We start from the raw sequence: 19210 nt of genomic DNA, 5'->3' as shown, positions 1-19210 counted from the left end.
CAAAAAGTCACCCTTGCAGGCCATACCAGACTCCACCGCCCTCAAGACATTTCCAATAACTATATAGTCAGTATCAAAGCCACAGGGATGATGGGTGACTGTCAGTTCCCCAAATGAGACAGCACCAGAAACCTGTATGGAATGCAGGAGGAACTGCCACCTGTATTACCGCTGACACTCAAATTTAAAATCCGCAGCTTCCATCAAGTTGCATTTCTTCTCTCGTGGCAGGGAATATGCCTTCCAGGCCCATCAGGCCTGTCCTGCCAAGTTAGAGGCAGGACCAGCGTTAAGTTTGAACCTCCTCCGTATGCGTGCATCTCCCACCTTGTGCCCTGCCCTCACTGAAGCGGGCAGGGAATTGAATACGAGTATGTTGAAATGGAAAAAGAACGTATTTTCTGGTGCCGTTGTCCCTGGTGGCTTGAGGTCGTGAAGAGCTCTGTCGACGGCGCTTGCACTGCTCCTGCCTTTCGTTACAAACGGCTTTCATAGCCATTAATAACTGGGAGATAGAAGCTGCAAGTTCCTTAATAAAGTTTATTTAATCATAACTATGCTTAGGAAAATACACTTGTAAGGGTTAATATAATGCAATTTAGTTTAACTTTATACTACATTTTGGACAAAAGACTTCTTATACATGTTTTAGGTAAAAACAGGATGTATGATCTGGCTTGTATTACATCTATTACAAACGTAGAAAAGACTGTCATGCACTACAGTAGAGAGAGCATGAAAAAAAATTTACCTTTGGTTTAATTCAGAGAATACAAGTATTGCACTGTAAAAAGCATCAAACATGGTGCAACTAAACATCATAAACATGTTTCCATGCCAGCTCACAAAAGTTTGTTAGCTAGTGTAATTTCAGAGGGGGAAAAACATATGTACACATGAAACAATTCCATTAGCTATTTGGATTCTGTTAATATTGTATGCACGCCACATATCTACACAACTGACATTCAAGAAAACTCTTGAATTTGATTTAATACCTTTCAGCTACATTTAATCTGTTGAAATCCATTAAATCTGTTGAAATCAATGACGTTACCATATCTTAACTGGCCTGTCAGTTGTTAAACATTCTTCTTCTTTAAACGACTAAAGTTCCAGTCTAGATCATCAAAATCCAGAAACAGCAATTCCAACACCATGGATTATTAATGCCTAGCTACCCACTTCGAGATCATTTCTCAGGGCAGTTACTTTGAGCGTATAGCTTCATACAGCAAAAGCCCAAAACATCACGTTGCTCAACCAAGGGCTGGCAGTGTAGGGGTATCGTTGTGCTAATCCTTTCAACCCCCTATCAGAGGTTGAACACTCGTACAGGTATTATTGCCAAGAAACACAAAAAATGCTAGCATTGGCAAAACCAACACAAAATAATTTAAGAATATTGAAAAAGACAAAGAAAACCCAAAACCACGACACATTGTTTAAAGGGACATACAGCAATGTAAGACCACCGTATGTGGTGGGCTACCTGACCTGCACCCCTCCTCAAACACTCAATATTAGCAATGTCTAACATTTTAGGAACACGTAATGCATCACATCCTTGCTGCTTTACCATAACATACTCCCAAACCTTTGTCTTAACCAAGCAGCGAATTCCAACACAGTTCTGCACCCACATTAGGTATTTCGGGACATTGTTGCTGGGTCTCAGAAAGAAAGAATCAACTTTTCTTCTTCTTAATGTGTTAATAATTTATTTTCAGTTTCTAATGTGGTGGTAAGAAACAGTGCCGAACAGGAGCCGACTGTCGTCTTCAAAGAGGTCTTGTCAGATTGAGCATTGAAACCTTGACCACTTCCCAGAAATGTGCAGCAGAGTGTCGCAGGGAACCACATCTTTGTTTTTATCTCATAGAGAGAGATTTAAAGTCAGTCAACACCGTTACTTTAATTTAGAAACAAACCAGAAAAATTATCAGGCCAGTCCATAAATTTATTTATCCACATAGCTAAAGTCCTTGAAGTCTCTCACAAGATGGCAAAGGCTCTTCGCAAGGATATGAAGGGAGCTATAAAACCTCTACACAGTACTGGAATCCCCAGCATCTGCTTACATCGCTCACAAACGGTGGCAACATTTATATATAAAGGAAACACTATTATGAAGAAAAAAAAATACATCTAAGACTATTACAACTGGTTGTTTAGGAAAACTGTTCAACTAGGTTTATTTTCTTAATGTTTAACATAAATATAGTTGCAACTTGATCTTCAGTTGACAATGATTGTCACAGCCAAGGTAAGGATTGAACACTATCTAAGCAAACAGAAACTCACTATACATTATACAATTTATTTCTGCCATGAGGGATGCCTTCCCTCTCAAATCTTTGGCCTCCTATTACCAATCTCTCCCAAAAGCAGAAGCAATGTAGCATTGTTGCTCTCTATTCATTCAAGGCAGCGGGTTTGTTTGGAGGGCAAGATGATGAGGGGACACACAGAGAAGAACAGGGTTTATTCCAGAGCTTACATTGAGAGTCTTTGCCATGAAGTGCTCTGACAAATACTGTCCGAGCTCCTCAACTCCACCCTCCAAACGGCACTTGCCTCCCCATTTTCTTCTTTGGAGGTGACAACCAGAGAAGCTGCCCTCGACTGCTGCCACTGAACAGGTGGCTAATAACAGTCAGAAGAGTGCAGAGATGGGACCGGAGGGTTTTGCTTTGTCTCCGCTGGCTTGGACTTTGTTTAGATTTTGCCACTGGTTGGCTACAAGCAGTGCATATGCAGTCTCTCTGGTGTTTGTGCCAGAAATTAAATCTCGTCAGAATTAAAAACTCCTGGTATGACATGTAGACCTGAGATGATAATCTGATCACTTATGTGTTTCTCTCTGCATGGAAGCAGGATGGTTTTATTAAATTCAACTTGAATGAATAAGGAGCAGGAATTCCTACAGTTTTTAACGCCAGGTTTGTTGCTTACCAGTTGGTGTATTTTCATTTGGGGTTTTTTTGGTGTGGGAGATGTTAGACTTTGATGAACCATACTTCTATCAGTGCTACCATTTTATTTTTTTTAAGATCATGAAGTTGGACTGAAATGAAAAGGAGAGGAAAAAAAGAAATCATCTGGACTTGCAGAATCTGCAGACCATTTCCCTTGAGACTGAGTATTTTCCTGTCTGGTGATTCCAAATTATAAATTAGAATTTATTACTCTGTATGTGTATTCAAAATAGCAGAAGTGGCATTTCCATCACAAAAAAATCCTATAAAATAGTGTTTTGAAATTGCATTGGTACCCTTTTGCTCAAGAACAATACAATTTTAAAGCCAGTCAAAAATATATAGCCAAGCACTTCATAATTTTAGCAACTTCATGCACAACTAATAATACCTCAGAAAACAAGAAAAGTCTGCGGTAAAGAGCATCACAGGAAATTGTAACAGAAAACTGTCCCACGGTAAGCAACAAATCTGAACGTTTCCAAATAAAAAAAAAAACAACTTACACAAACAAAACCAAACATGCATATATAAAGTGTACACGTACTGCACAAGCGCTATTCCTAAAGGATTAAACTGCATAGGTAAAAATCAAAAACAATGTGCAATATTTTAAGCCCTTAAAGCACAATCAAAAAAAACAACCAGAAATTAAAAATAACAAACTTGCTCCCCCACAACAAAGCCAATTATGTATCATAGTCATTAAGATATTAATCAAGACAGAGGTTCTCCAATCAAAAGTTGGAAGGACTACTCCTAAATTTTGGCTCACCATTCACGCTTAGGGGATCTGAAATGTACGTTCACAATTATAATTATCTTAAACAGTTATGTTCATCACTAGCCAACTTTGATTTGTTTTACAAAGTGCTCTTTTATGTAATAGAAGCTATCTTCCTGGTAGAAAAACCATCAAGTAGTTTAACACTTTGAACATCAAGACATATTGAGAAGAACAAAAAAAAAGGGGGGGGGGGAGGGGAGAAAGGAAGAGGGAAGAGAGTGGAGGAGTTGGCTGCTAGAACAAAAAGCAACTAATGCCAATGGCTCTAATAACATCCAACTTGTGTATTGGTAGCTACAGTCTTGCTCCTAAAAATATATAACATAAGCTAATAGACTAGAAGCTTACACTGACTTTACAGGACACAGCCTCATACACCCTACCTGCCTACTCTAATGCAGAGATCCAATAGTGAATGAGTTCACCATAACACAAAAAGTCAAAAAATATTTTCAACTTAAAAAAAAACCAAACCAAACCAAAACAAAAGAACAACAAACCAATGCAGACACGAAAGCAAACCATGCTTTAAAAAAAAAAAATCTACAATATCTGTACATAAGCTGTATAAGATCTTACAAAAAAAAGATTCCCCCAAGCCACAGCTATTTCTACTCCTGCCCTTTTGTTGCCTTCTCCAGATAATACACGTTGACTAAGTGGCGATTGAGGTGCTTGCTGTATTCACCTTCCTTTTTAAACGAGCGGTCACAAAAAATGCACACATAGTTCTCCCTGGCCACTGTGGTGTTTGCAGCCCCTTGTGACGTCTTTGGACTTGTTTCCTCTTGTACAGAGCGAGTGCCGTTTAACCCCGAGTCATCACTTCCTTCTGATATGTTGTCACTTATGTCGCTGCCTTCGTGGCTGTGGATGCCCTCGTCCTCCTCCATTTCCTGAGATTCATTCACTGCTGTGTTATCCGGAGATGATAAGGCCAGAGCTACTTTAGGGCTTTGTGTACACCCTTCTGGGGGCGCAGGTGCCGGCACGGCATCTCCTGTTGGCCCTGTCGCTGGCAGGCACGTCTTAGTCAGGTCCATTGGCTCTGAGTTACTCACAGTTTCTGCCACACAGGTTTCCTCTGGCTCCTTCTCAGGTGCCAGATCTGGTACCACATCCAGGGGCACATCAAAGTTTTTTTCAGAAGACACTGCACGGGAAGATTCCTCGGAGCAAGCGTCTTCCCCTCTGTCCGCCTTTCTCTCCTCCTTTTCACCAACAGTGTCTTCGCTGCCTCCTGCTGCAGCAGGCATTTCTTGTTCCTCTACCTCAGCTTCTGTGTTTGCATCCTGAGCCGGCAGACAAAGCTGCCCTGGGTCTTGTATGCAGCTTCCTTTGGGGTCAGCGCTCTCCCCCTTGAGAGCATGGCCACCATCGTTGCTTAATGCTGCTGTATCAGTGGGATCTTGCTCCTTCTGGTCGCTGCTCTCAGCATCAGGCTTCACACATCCATCCTCTTCTGTGACAGGACACTCGTCTGGCATCTCCTCATCCTCGATCTTCTCCTGATCGAGTTTGCTGCTTTTCTTACTGTGCTTATTTTTCAGAGCTTTCTTTTTTCTGTTTTTCTTGAGGCAAGAATTTTGCTTTTTAGGTTCCTCCTCCAGTACAACATCACTTTTCTGAGCTTCCTGGCAGTCTCTGGGTTTAGTTTCCACTTTCTTTTTCTTTTTCGTTACTGCTGAGGTATCATTTGCAGGCTCTTGTTTTGAGGAAGTTACTTCAACCTCTGCCTTTCTTTTGATCTTCTTTGTTTTACATGTTTTCTCAGTATTTTTCTCAGTTTTAATATCCACCTCCTTGTTTTCCGAAGCCGATTTCCGACTTCTGGTTGTCACCTGGCCTGCAGAAACATTGCTCGCTGGCTTCTTTTCCTTTGCCAAATTATCTTTTTTCTCCACTTTCACAACTTTCTCAGTTTTCTTTGCAGCTGAATCCCCTTTCGTTTGTTCCTTCTCCACTTTGTCGTTAATGCTTTCAGAAAAGTCAGCTTCGCTCTTTTTTGTCCGTAGCTTCACCTTTGAAACATCCATGGTGATGTCAGAACAATCGGGATGCCTGGATTTGATGTGATACTGCAGGTTACATTTTTTAGACGCTGCGTAATCACAAACAGGACAGAGGAACTGGCGCGGATTGACGTGGAGCTCAACGTGCTTTTTGAAATTGCTGCGGTCAGCTGTTTTGTAGTCACAGTGCGGGCAAGTCAGAGGCTTCGGCCCATTGTGAACCTGCCTTGCGTGACGAGTTACTTCATGCTGGTTTGAGGCCACATAGCTGCACTGATCACATTTGAATGGCTTCTCACCTAAGGAAGGAAGGGCGGAAGGGAATGATGGTGATTATTAAGCATGGGGGGGTCGGGGAGGGGGCGGAAATCGCTTCCCGCTAATACAGATACAGAAATATGAAACTCAAAAAGAAAAAGAAAAAATTATCCATGCGCCTTTCAAATTAAGTAAAATCAACATAAGAAATCCACGAGCCACAAACACGTTCACAAGACACCAAGAACAAAATACAAAAAAAAAAAAAAAGGAGAGAAGGGGCAAGGGTTGGGAGGAAGGGGATCCAAAACCAAACAAGCAGTAACAACGTCACAGGTTCTGGCTATGCATACATACCGGCAGAGATCTCTCTACAGTAATATTAGCAAATGGAATCCATACCCAACTGGTCCATTGAATGCATTGTAGAAAAATGGAAATGTTAACATGTGATGAATAGCAGTTTCACACAAACGTTTTCAAAAAGTCCAACTTTACACAGATTTAGCATACTTCATGTTTGCATTGAAAAGGAAGTGAGGGGGGGAAAAAGCTAGCAAAACCCAAAGCACATTGCTCAGATGATCTTTACCTCTCATAATTCACTTCACTCTTATGGTGTCTCAAACACATGATGCACTGGCTGCAGGTTACTCTTGCCAAGCCAACCAGCTGCAGTCCAAAGCCATCATGTTGCTACTGAAATCTGCATTTACAGTTTTGCAATGACTCTTGCAGAAGTGTTCCCGAAACATTCTGCTTAGTGCATGCTGCTGCAGCAGAAGTGGCTTCCCATTTACACAGCAAAGCAAACAGGAAAAACACTTCTAGTGCAACAACTCAAGTCCAGAAATACTTTGAGAACATCTGTGCATGTGCAAATTCAGCTGAGGAACTTGGGATGCTCCCGAGCTCTGAACCAGCATCTCAAAACTGACCTGCAAAACTAATGCATGCCACTTCCTAAATACATTGAAAATCCACTCCAGCCCCTTCTGCTCATGGTACGATAGTACTTCTCCCATCCCTGCCAATATTCACGCTGCTCCTCTGCAGCACAACTCAGGAGCCCGGTGCAGCCTGCACTGAAAATGAAGTCACTGTGACTGTGGCGTCTGTGTGTTAGCCACACTGCTGATGTGCAACGCCCTCACAAGCTTTATGAAAAGCTGTGCTTCCTCCCTGGGAGAAAGCTTGGGGACACTTCTTTAAGTCTCTAGATGACTTCATGTCTGCCTGCAGCATCTTTTCATTATTTAAAGAAGGGTTAGTTTGATTCCGTATCATCTTCAGACTATCTTCTTTCCTTTTTCCCTTCAGTTCCTGGAGATATTTTGCACAAGTTTAAGCTTGATGTGCTTCACTGGTCATCCTTCTCGCAAGTATGGACTTTTATTGCCTATGCTTCAAGGAACAGTTCCATGTTACATAGACAAGAACAGCCTCTCTCTTACATGCACTTGAACAAGCAGAGTGCTCAGAGGTGGCTGCAACGGGGTAACTCAAAGGTTGTATGTGAAGAGTTTTCTGTTCATCACCACCTTTTAATCCAGGGGTTTTGTTGCACAAGTGGAAAGGACACGTATCAAGATGGCTAACAACACAGCTGCAGTTGTGAAGTAGGTTCTAAATCACTGTGGTTCACTGTCTGACATTTGAAGAAAGCTCCAGCACCGGTTTGCCTTAAAAGGCCAGCCTGTGAACTGCAGGAGTCCAGAAATTGCCACAGAAAAGGTTCAGCTGCCGGGGCAATGTGGCAAGACATGCAATAGAAGCTATGAGAGCTATTAATAAAACACCCCTGATAGCAAGAGTCCCATGTGCACTCCCAATTCTGCCAGCACAGCTCGCGCCCTGCCTCCCAGATCTCTAAGGGCCAAGGACAGATCCTACTCCTCACCTCCTTTGGATTGGTGACTTCCTTGTACAGACAAGGGGAGATTTAAGATATTCACGAAATGGTTTCCAAGGCTCAGTACTGACCAAAACATTTGCAAATTCACATTTAGCCCAGAGATTTAGCCAAAAATTGTTTTTGTTTCTGGAACTGGAATATTTCATTCACAATATTCTCAAACCAAGATACTGGCATGTCATTTTAAAGCTGGCTATTTCTAATGGGTCCAACACCCACCCCCCCACCCCCCCCCCGCCACTACAGTTAAAACTGGTTTCTGGTTTCACTTAAAAGCCTCATCTATTGAAACTGAAAGATTACTGTTCAGGAGACTTTCACTACTGTTTGCTAGGATTAGGAATTCATCTAGGTCTGGTCAATTCAGATTATTAGTAAACCAAAAGCATAGGCTGAGATCAACCTGAGGTCCCCTAGGAGGGTCACAAACGACAACTGTGCTTGTGTTAGCATGCCTATGCTGTTACAACTCACAGAAATGCTATTAAACCATTCAAAAAGAGATCTGCAAGAGAAAGAGCAGGATATGTCTGTAACACCAGAGCTTATGACCAGTAATGGTAAATAAAGGCTAGCAAAAATTGCTAATTTGGCTTTTAGTGTCACAAGACCGAGTTGCTTGTGAACCCCCTCTGAGTTTGCTCTTTTCTCTGTGTCTGCTTGCCATAAGCAGACACTATTTTGCATCTTTCTGTAATACTAAGCAAAAGCTAAGTTTCCCTCAGAGCCCCTGGATGAGATGAGATCGCAGACATCACAGGGAAGACTCTCAGCTGCTCAACATTTTTCCAGCTTCATTGATTTGAACTGAGTTATGGCAGCAGACAGAAGGTAAGAATCTGGTCCTGTATCATCACAATGTTGTATTTGCTACTCCATTACTAGGACTACTAGAGCAGACCTGTGAACCTCGGAATACATCTCAGAGAGTAAAAGGGAAAGAAAGAGATATATTCCCCTGTTATCACTTTTATTAATGACACTTAGCACTTCCTTAGCAGGTAAAGACAACCTGTTAAATAAGAGTTCAGGCCGTCCTGGATGAGATGACACCTCACGCAGAACTGGGCAGCCTGCAATAAGTGGCCCTGCTTGAGCAGCGGGGCTGAAACAGATGACCTCCAGGGGTCCCTTCCAACCTCAACCATGCCGTGATTTTGTGAACTACCCCCTTTTCCTGAGTCATGCTGCTGCCGCCCCTTACCAACCTGAGTGGGTGCGCATGTGCCTGGTTAAATGGGTCTTCTGAGAGCTGGAATAAGGACACATAGCACATTGATAGGGTCGCTCTCCTGCAAAAACAAACAGCAAATTAGTTATTGAAACACAGCCGATCCCCAAACTTGGTTACTGAGCCATACATGCGAGGCTGTTGCAGATCCCCGAGCTGTACTTGAGGGCACATTATCTCTCAGCAAAGGGACACGGTGAGAAGCATATACCTGCGCTGGACCAGTGCAATGTGCCATGGCTTATGAACAAGGGTAGTGAAGGGGCAGAATATGAGAGAGGCACATCCTCATGTCCATCCGGGGTCAGACGGTAACCTCAGGCAAAAGGTGATGATGACAGCCACCTTTAGGAAGCCCTAAGCCACCAGAGCCAACTTTCCTACAGTATTTTTTCCCACCACTCAGAGGACGCACAAAAGATACAGACCCTGTAAGAAACCAGGTATGTTCTTGCTTCACTTAACACCTTACCTGAAACCTCCATGTTTAATTTGGATTAAGATGGGGAACAACCATCCATTCGGCATGGACCTGCATTTGCCAGAACACAAGTGCAGATAGAGACAGGGTCTCTAGTTCTAAAGTTTTATTGGCAACCTGAAACTAGCTTGGAGCATGAAAAAGCATGATGCCCTGCTCAGTGAAACTATGCTGCTAGCAAAAGCTCAAGCGTAGCAGCAACATTTATTTTGAAGACCCAAATCCCTCTGCCTGCAGAGTTATTGTTTCTGGAGAACTAATGGAAACTAACCTGTCATAAATTAGGTCTCCACAAGGGACAGTTAGCTTGTGTAACTATCAGTACAATGACACTTGAAAATCCTTTTCAAGTGAAGACAAGCCCCAAATAAAGGCAGTTAGTTTTAGAATTAACGTCTGTTAGGCAGGTCCAGATAAGTACCAGGGATGTTTGCCTCAAACTGCTAGCACAGCTGAGAGGTCTAGGCTGCCTTGTCTCCACTACAAGTTGTAAAAGCACTTTTTAGTCTCAGGTGGATACTCCCAACAGAAGAGGGGAATGAAGCTGGGAAGCGAAAAGTAAGTTACTTGGTTGTAGTATTTATTCAAGTCATAGTCAGAACGACACTACAGCATTGTGCTACATCAGTTGAAGCACACAACCAATGTGCTCTCCAAGTCACTGAGACCTGGACCCCAGCAAAAGCCCTGCATACAGGCTATTTGTTCACTTTCAGAGGCACGGCTCTACCTGCAGCAGCAAAGACCTTCATCTGCCAGTATGTGATGAGAGGCTCCGCTGCAGGCCTTTGCCAAAACAGCAGTAGAAGCAGTCTTTGTAATACAGACTAATCCCACATTTCTTCCTCCCATCAAACATTTAGACTGTCATTCTTGATTAGATCAGCAGTTTAAAGGTAAATTCACCCGAACAACCATACCGTCCCCCTTTCCAGTTAAAACACTCCCCTTTTCCAGTTAAAACACAGTAGGAGATTGGTGCAACACACACAATAAGATTAAGTCATGTACAAGGGAGGGGTAGGCCTTTTGTTAACCATGAAGAAATGGTTTTGTTTTTAAATGACTCCTTACAATCTGCAAAGGTGGCCAAAGGTCCTGGAATATTCAGTCATGTCTTCTTCCCATTACCTGAAATTTCATATATTTAAAGTTACCTACAATGTTAGGAATGTGAAAAAGGCTTTCTTCTAGGTATTTTATATAAGGTACAGCAACAAAACACTACTAGATTCAAAGTATGACGAACGCAGCTAGTTTAAAATGTGCTATTGCCACTTGAGAATTAAATGCCTGGCTACCACTATAAGGGCTGTTTTATAAAATGCTATTCCCCAAAGGATTTTTATTGTAATTTTACAGACTCATTATATGCAAACAAGACACCAAAAAAATCTCTCTCCACAAGACACTTAAAGAATAAGCCCCGACCTAGCAAAACCTTAAGCAGGCACTTAACTCTATGTAAATGAACACACAGACTGATATCAGTGAACGAGTTTAAGACCATCTCTTTATAAAGCTTTTCTTGTAATTCTATTAAAAGTTGTCTGCTTGAAATGAAACTGCTTCCAGCAAACATCCAACACAGTGGCAAGCAAGAAAGATCCCCTATGACAACCAAAATAAATAAATAAAAATGACAGCCCAAAGCTAGGCACTGAACACTGGGACTGCCTGAAGTAGATGTCTTATTTATATAGCCTTGCAGATTATTTTCAATTAGGTTTTCTAGAAATTGCTTCTAACAAGTTAAATGGAAGAAATTGAGAACAATGCTGCACTGTCTTGCATGTAGTACGGTTCCAGGATCAGCAGCGTGGATAGTTGATGGGATAAATCAAGTCAAAACTTGGTCTAACACGTCTAACGAACACAATCGAGTCCAGGTAGGTCTGTCCCTGACACAAAGGTTCCTTTCTGCTCCACCAGCAAAGGAAGGGATGGGCCTGAACATCTCCATCCACCCCCTCCTGGGCAGCAGAGAGGCTCCTCCAGATGTAGCTCTCCCCAAGCTTATGACCATCTGCAGGGTCCTTAGACCACCCCTCTGCCAGAGGTCCCCCAAATTTGTCAGCAGCCTGCCACAAAAGCATTGTCATAAACTGCAAGGTTATCTACCAGTACAGGGCATGTTCATGGACACCTGCTTTCCAACACGGATGCAAGCAACAGGCAACCAGATAAACTTCTGCTGGCCTCCCTGCGGTCCCCAAACATGGCGAGGATCAGTATTTCTCCCACCATGCAAGGTACTAGCAGGCAGCCCCCCTTCCCTGCTCCTGGACGTGCGCTCTGGCATTTTTATGTGTCCTTAGGAAGTCGATTCAGTTCACTAACCAGCAGAAAACCAACCTGGGGAAGAGGAAAGGAATATTTTACTGCCATTTTAGTGAGCTGAATCAACCAGTCCCAGGGCAGGGGGAGAAAACTGAGACTACCTTTCTCCAGCAGCACATTTGATCCTATGAAAACTGCACTCTGTACAGAGTCAGTGTTTCAGAAAGCTGGATGATGGCTCAGACACAGCAGAATCCAATTATCTGCAAGGAGGCATTTCCCACACAGAAAAAAAAATAAGCAGGTGAAGTACAAAAAACAGGAGAGAGAAAAAAGTATCTATCCAAAATTATTTAACCTATTAGCAATCAGTAAACTAAAGAAACAAACAATTCCAACTTCCTTCTTAACATTCTGAACCCATAAAATAGGAAGAAAATGCAGTATGTATGTTTATCCCTCTCATCTTTTTTCCAACAAATATTTTTCTTAAATTTTAAATGAAAACTATAATCTGCAGATATTTTAGTATTATTCGGAGAGTTTTTACTGAATTCAGTGCTGTTATGTTAACAGCCTGCAAATACTTTTGACTACAAAATATCTGTGGGTGTTTTTTCTAGTTTTTTGGGGGGTGGGTTGGTTGGTTGTTTGGGGGTGGGTTTTTTGTGCGGTGTGGTTCTGTTTGTATTTTTTTAAGGCAACTGATTACACATTAATACCAGCAGAAATGTTTAGCCTGGTGTAGAAATATACCTGCCAGTAGCTTATTCATTCTTCTGATAATCTTCCTTTAGACTTAACACTCTCCCCCACAAAAATCAATGTTACTGGAAACAAGGCACATTCCTAAATGAGTCTACTAATATATTTGAAAGATTTTTATCAAGCAAGAACTGGCTAAAAGATCTTAACTTTTAAGTGAGAGCTAGCAATGAAACAAATACCAGGGTAGACTAAGAAATGCTGAAATCGTAATCACTCATTTCAGCTTAATTAAAATAATGAAAAGACATGGCAAACCAAAGAACCAGAAACCTTGATTGCACCACTATTTTTAAAGGAGAAAAGAGGAACTGGACAATACCCTACGTAGTTTAACATGCTTGATTTTTTTAATTTTAATACAGTTCACTGGTAAATTGGTCAAACGCAGCAACAACAGAGCACTTCCTCAGCAAACATCCTTTCATGGTTAGCTCCTGTAAAACTCAACAAGAGCTTCCAGAGATCAGAGGGGGGGCCTAATGTCATGTACAAACACAAGCAGGGATGAATTTAAAGTCAAGACAAATGTAAAATAGACCAGCACCACAGCATGGGTTCACATTTTGTCATGAGTCCCCCACATGATTTATTTAGTTTTCTCCTATTATTTTGTCTTTTTTTTTACCTGGTCTCTTTACTGTTATCTCCCACGATACACACAAAGAAAACAAACTGGAGGATAAACCACACCATTTTCCTAACACCTCTCACAATAATCTTTGTTTACTTGTTTAGGAAAAACAATATTTAGACAGGACTGATTTTTAAACTGACGGTATTCTCTAAACGGCAACACGTGGCTATTGTTAAGAGAATATGTCTTAACGTACTAAAAATCCCAGCAGACCCTCCCAACCCCGTCAAAGCAGATCCTGAAGCACGCTGACGAACACAAACTCCTGCACACTTGAGCTCAAGCCCAGCCCCGAGGCGGCCCGAGTCCAGCCCTCCCCTTCCAGACAGCTGCAGACAACTCAACTGAAGCTTCCAAACCATTCATGTCACTGCTGTGACAAAACATGACTTCAAAGGAGAAATTCCCCAGTGTTTTGCTCAGCCAGCACAGCCTACAATAAAGGGGAACCGAGTCAGGTCAGCAGAGTAGAAGATGGCTAGCCAGCCTGCCCCCTCCTCAGAAAGCCTTGGCAAGGGGGAAATAAAAGCTTCTGAGAAGCTGCAGGGAAGGTCTGAACTGCCCTCCTGCTTCCACCAAAGGGATCAGGAGGCAAAGCAACTGTACCTCACTGCCCGAAGAGGCAATGTGGCTGCAACCTCCCCTTGCCGGTTTTGGCCTTGGGTTGGAAAGGAGCCTCCAGTTTGGGTACGCTTCAGGAGTCCCCTTGGGAGAGGCTGGTGAGGATCTGATACAAAGCAAGGCGCTTCCTAAACCACCTGCAGCCCCAGCTTGCAGGATGGCAGCGACGCCGAAGGTCCTCCAATTCCACTTGGCATAAACCAGAGTAAAAAGGGGCCTCATGCTTTTCCTTGAGGTTACAAACCAAGGTTAGGAGAAGACAGGAAATCAGGCCAAAGGCTCCCTCGAGGGCTTCCTATAGGCCAACAGAAGTATGTGGCTACTTCTTGCTACTGCAGTGATGCAGACCTCAGAAAAAATGAGGCCCCTGTATATTAAGAGGAATCAATTCACAAGGAACGCTACTCGACTCTTATTCTGACTTGGTAGATGCTGGAGGGCTCCTTCACATGTGTGTATCAGCTCCCTCTTCTCTGTAATTACCACTTAGTCAAGTTTCATCTCAGTCTGAACATACCATTTTCAAAACTACCTATGGGATTTAGGCACCTTTTGTCAACACGCGTGTTTTGTTTTTACAGTACATCAGGCTTTCGTATTGTAGAGCCTGACAATCATCACAGGCACATTTTGTCATGCCCTCTTCAAAAAATTAGCTTAATATTACGAAACAGGATGCTCTTCATCTCCTTTTGGGCCCCGGATATTGAGATATTTTCTCAGTCCTCTACGACAGCAGACCAGAGCTCAAACCAAATCCACACTTCCATGAGGCTACAACCTGGTAGCACCGAGACGAGAGAGCGCAGAGCTTTATCAGGGTGGAACGAGCTTTGCAAATAGAAGACTCTTGGCTTGCTTCATTCATCAGTTTCCCAGCATTCTTAGCACACTTAAATCGAAAAAGATGAAAGACTTACCTGTGTGAGTTCGAATATGTTGAATATAATTATTCTTCCTGTCTGAAAAATAGGAGCACTGTGAGCAGGTATACACTTTCCTGGGAAAATGATTTCTTAGGTGTTTCTTCCAGTGATATTCACTGACGGTAGTATAAGTGCATATGGTACACTTGTAGACTCTCTCATTTTCCCCTGCTTTGTTGTGGTGCTTCAAGTGAGCCAGATAGTGATCATATCTGTTAGTGTTATAGCCACAACGATCACAACGGATTGGGCCCTTAGAGAAATCCACCTCTTCTGCGGTGCAAGAATCAGACTCCTTCACCTGGGCTTGCTTTTCTGCATTTTCTTCCACGAAGAATTTCTTAGCACTGTGAACCCTAATATGATGCACAAACTCCTCTTCAGACTCTGCCTCGTACTGGCAAGGCTTACAACGAAACGGCTTGCTCTTCAAGCTCTTACACTTGTCCTCTGTGCTTTCTGGAGTACCCGGTGCTTCCAATGAGACATCTTTGTCCACACTGGGAGTCTTAGGAGGGGGGCAAGAAGCTGCACCTTGGGTTTCCGCACTAGGAACTTCAAGAGAGCTTAATTCCACATTTTCAGGTGCCTCACGGTCGCTCTCCGCAGCCTGGGTATCTTCCATACCCTCTCCATCACTGTCGGAGAAGTTGCTGTCCCCCACTGTTGTCAGTTCTGCCATTTGCCTCTCTTCTCCAACCAGGTAATCACAGCAGTTGCCATTAACTTCTCCTGTCAAGGCCACATTGGCCAACATAATGAGCTGAGGAGCTGCCAGCTCAGCTTTAGAAAGGTCGTGTAAGTCATACATGTCATTGGACAACGCCATACCGATATTCGCACTGCCAGGAAAGAGGCTGTTCCCACCAGACTGTCCCAGCACTTGGGTTGCCATGGCAGCAGTTCTGCTGGAACAGAAAAGGAACACCTGTAAGCACCCAACTTGTGGAACAGCCTCCTCTGTGCTGTCCCAGCAGCCCCCCCAGATCACACCACAGGATCAAACCCCTTCAGGCGGCAGAACCCGGGGTGAGAGGCCTCCCTGCTACCAGAAACCAGGCTCGGCCTCGGGGGGCGGACGGGGGTCCCCCTGCCCAAAGGGCTGGTCGGTTTCACTCTACGCTGGGTGCAGGATCCCACCGTGAGAAGGCCGGGCGCGGGGGGCTGTCAGCGGGGTCCCACGTCCCCGGTCCCACCGGGCCCGGGCCGGGCCGCAGCGCTGCCCGCTCCCACGGGGCTGCCGGGACCCACCCGTTCCCGAGACCCGCCATGTCAGGCACCGGGGGCGGCGGCGCCACCGCCCGCCGGTGGGTGCTGAGGCCGCCGGGCCCCGACGAGAGCCCCCGCCCGGCTGCTCGAGGGACCCCGCCGGGCCCAAGGCCGCCAACAAAAGGGGGCGGCTCGGCCCGGCCGCCGCCGCCCCCCTCCGCGTCCCGGCGCACATCCGCCGGGGGAGGAGGCCGGGGGAGCCGGGCCGTGCCCCCGCCGCCGCCCGCCCTCCCTCCCTCCCTCCCTCCCTCCCTGCCAGGCATGCGGCCATTTTCTGCCTGCCCACACAAAGCGGCCCTCCCCGCGCCGCCCCCGGCCCGCCCGCCGCCGCCGCCGTCGCCGGGGGGCCTGGCCGGGCACGGCCGCCCCGCCGCTCCCCCTGCCGCCGGCCCGCGGGGACGGGAGGCGAGGCGAGGGCTCAGCTTCCTCCTCCCCCCCGCGGCGGGCAGGGCAAGGCAGGGCAGGGCAGGGCAGAGCAGCGGCCCCAACGCGGGGGCGCGGGGTGGGGGAAGCGGTTCGGTACCGGCAAGGTCACGACGGCCGCGCCCACCCGGTGCCCGACGGCTGGAGGGCGAGCGGCGCCGCGGGCCTCCGCCCGGCCCCGCGGCCTGGGGCTGCGCCCGGCCCGGCCCGGCCCGGCCGGCGGCGGCATCGCCTTCCGGCGGCGGCGAGGCCCCGGCGAGCGCCCCCGCCGCCGGCGGCGGCCGCGGCTCCTTAGCCGTGGTGCTGATCCCCCCCCGCGCCGCGGCCCGGCCGGGCCCGGCCGCCCCCGCCCGCCCGCCCGGCCGCAGATCAGCCCTGGACAGCGCCTCTCGCCCGGCCCGGCCCGGCCCGGCCCGACTCCCCCCGCCTTTCCCCGTCCCCCGCCGGGCCCCGCCGCACTCACCGGCGGCGCGGAGCCGCCCGCCCGCGCGACGGCGGCGGCGGCGGTGCGCGGGGCGGTGCGCGCGGGGCCGGGCGCGCGCGAGGCGGGGAGGCGCTGCTGGCGGCGGCGGCGGCGGCGGCGGCGGCGGGGCGGGAGGCGCCGCGCATTCCAGCACACAGCGCGCAGCGGCGGCACCGCCCCGCCCCGCCCCGCCCGCACGGCCCGGGCCCCGCCCGCCCCTCCACCCCCCGGGGAGCGAAACCGGCAGCCCGGGGGCTTGGGGGTTTGTGGCCGCCTTTGTGCCGTTCGGGGCAGGGGGAAGCTCTGTGGGGCTGCCCGTGGCGCCGGCCTCACCGTGCGGCGCCGGGGCGCGGGGCAGGTGGCGGAGCGTGGTCCCCGCGGTGGCCGTAGAATGTACAGCGCCTCCAGGACCCCAGAGCCCCGCAGCGATTCCTCCTGACAGACTCATGGAATCGTTTGGGTTGGAAGAGACCTTTAAGATCACCAAGTCCAACCGCTAACCCAGCACTGCCAACCCACCGCTGAACCGTGTCCCTCAGCACCACATCTGCCCATCTTTTAAATACCTCCCGGGATGGCGACACCGCCACTTCCCTGGGCAGCCTGTTCCAATGCTTGACAACACTTTTGGTGAAGAAATTTTTCCTAATATCCAATCTAAACCTCCCCTGGCACAACGTGAGGCCATCTCCTCTCATCCTATCGCCTGTTACTTGGGAGAAGAGACCGACCCCCACCTCTCTACACCCTCCTTTCAGGTGGCCGTAGAGAGTGATAAGGTCTCTCCTCAGCCACGTTTTCTCCAAGCTGAACAACCCCAGTTCCCTCAGCCGCTACAAAACTAGGGGAAAAAATACCCAACCGGTTGCCATTGCGGAGCCGGGCCCCGCTCCCTCACTGCGTCAGGTCACTACAACCGGGAGCGCAGGAGCAGCGGCCAGTCCTGACTGCGTCGGCCATCAATTCCCATTCTACGTGAGGAACCCACAGTCTTCCCAGCAGTTCTTTCTGCTCTTGGTCGCTTGACGTCAATATCTGAAAAGTCACCCTGGGCCTGAAATTCTGCAGGTTGAGCCAATTTGTAAATCGCAAACCTTTCTTTTCAGCGGAAGCTGACTTATTGCCTTAATTAGCCGACATCACTGGGAGGCTGCAAAAAAACCCCTCTCCTTGTTTCATTGGGCCAATGTCAAAGCGAGCTTTGCTGTGCCACCGGGTGCAGAGACACGTGCAGCAACCCAGGCTGGCACAGCCAAAACTTCTCCGCAACCAGGAAAAGCAAATGGGGTTTTTCCTAGGTACAGAAATAACTGGGGAATTCACACTACCTCGGGAACTGTTGTAAAGATACTTGGTCGTATATTCTGTTGGATATCTAGATGGGGTGTCTACTGAGCATCCCTGATCTGTTCCTGTTTCATCTGTATCGCAATAAGAGTTTCACCTCCGCTGAGCCCAGCTGGTGCCGATGCTCCCGGGCCACATTTCAAGTTGTGGAACATTTTGAAGTTTTTTGCCAGATGGCTGAGGGGTTTTATTTGGCTTTACCTTCCCTGGGTCTTGAAATCTGTGGTTTTATTCCAACTGTTGTCAGTAGAGGCTGTGATTGAACCAGTCCCCCAAAGGTGTTAAAGCAGGGTAGGGGTGTTGACTTCAAAGCAACTGTACAGTATTTAATTTAATCAAACAGCACAGGTGCTGGAGTACTGGACGGCGGGATGCAGACTGCAGCCCGGTGACTCCTCCAGAGGTGCTCGCATCTGTCTGTCAGAATCCAAGCCCACATTGATGTACTTAAGTTGACATTCAGACAAACACCGAGATTTTGGGACTTGCCCCGAGGTGTGATGGTGAGTAACACCCTTCCCAGCCGGCACATCAGAGGGTTGGTTGGGGTGGCCATGTGGCCACCCTCCTTGCCCATGTGCCTGCCACAGCCACACGCCGTTACTCTTTGGTGTAACACACCGCCACCACCCTGTCAGGAGTCAGCTCTTCACTCAGTTGGCTGGGTTGGGGTTGTTCAGCCTGGAGAAGAGAAGGCTCCGGGGAGACCTTATAGCCCCTTCCAGCACCTAAAGGGGGCCTACAGGAAAGGTGGGGAGGGACTCTTTATCAGGGAGTAGAGCAATAGGACAAGGGGTAACAGTTTTAAACTGAAAGA

The 19210-nt window shown here is 47.0% G+C and overlaps 1 protein-coding gene across 2 annotated transcripts; it reads right to left on the bottom strand.

Annotated features, from left to right (window-relative positions):
- Positions 1 to 520: 520 nt before the first annotated feature.
- On the bottom strand, positions 521 to 17117 carry REST (RE1 silencing transcription factor). 2 transcript variants are annotated; one of them, XM_054203103.1, is made up of 4 exons: positions 17047 to 17117; positions 14886 to 15796; positions 9159 to 9242; positions 521 to 6076 (listed from the first exon to the last, which is right to left on the bottom strand). In XM_054203103.1, the coding sequence occupies exons 2-4, from the start codon at positions 15784 to 15786 to the stop codon at positions 4377 to 4379; spliced, it is 2685 nt and encodes an 894-aa protein (XP_054059078.1). In that variant the 5' UTR covers positions 15787 to 15796; positions 17047 to 17117; the 3' UTR covers positions 521 to 4376. The 2 variants fall into 2 exon arrangements, with proteins under 2 accessions (XP_054059078.1, XP_054059080.1); XM_054203105.1 differs by having other exon boundaries at positions 14886 to 15799; positions 17047 to 17102.
- Positions 17118 to 19210: the final 2093 nt, after the last annotated feature.

This window comes from Rissa tridactyla, chromosome 5 (assembly GCF_028500815.1).
Source record: "Rissa tridactyla isolate bRisTri1 chromosome 5, bRisTri1.patW.cur.20221130, whole genome shotgun sequence".
Taxonomy (NCBI): Eukaryota; Metazoa; Chordata; class Aves; order Charadriiformes; family Laridae; genus Rissa; species Rissa tridactyla.
The sequence above is the reverse complement of the archived record's forward strand: the minus strand, read 5'-3'. Positions and strand labels throughout refer to the sequence as shown.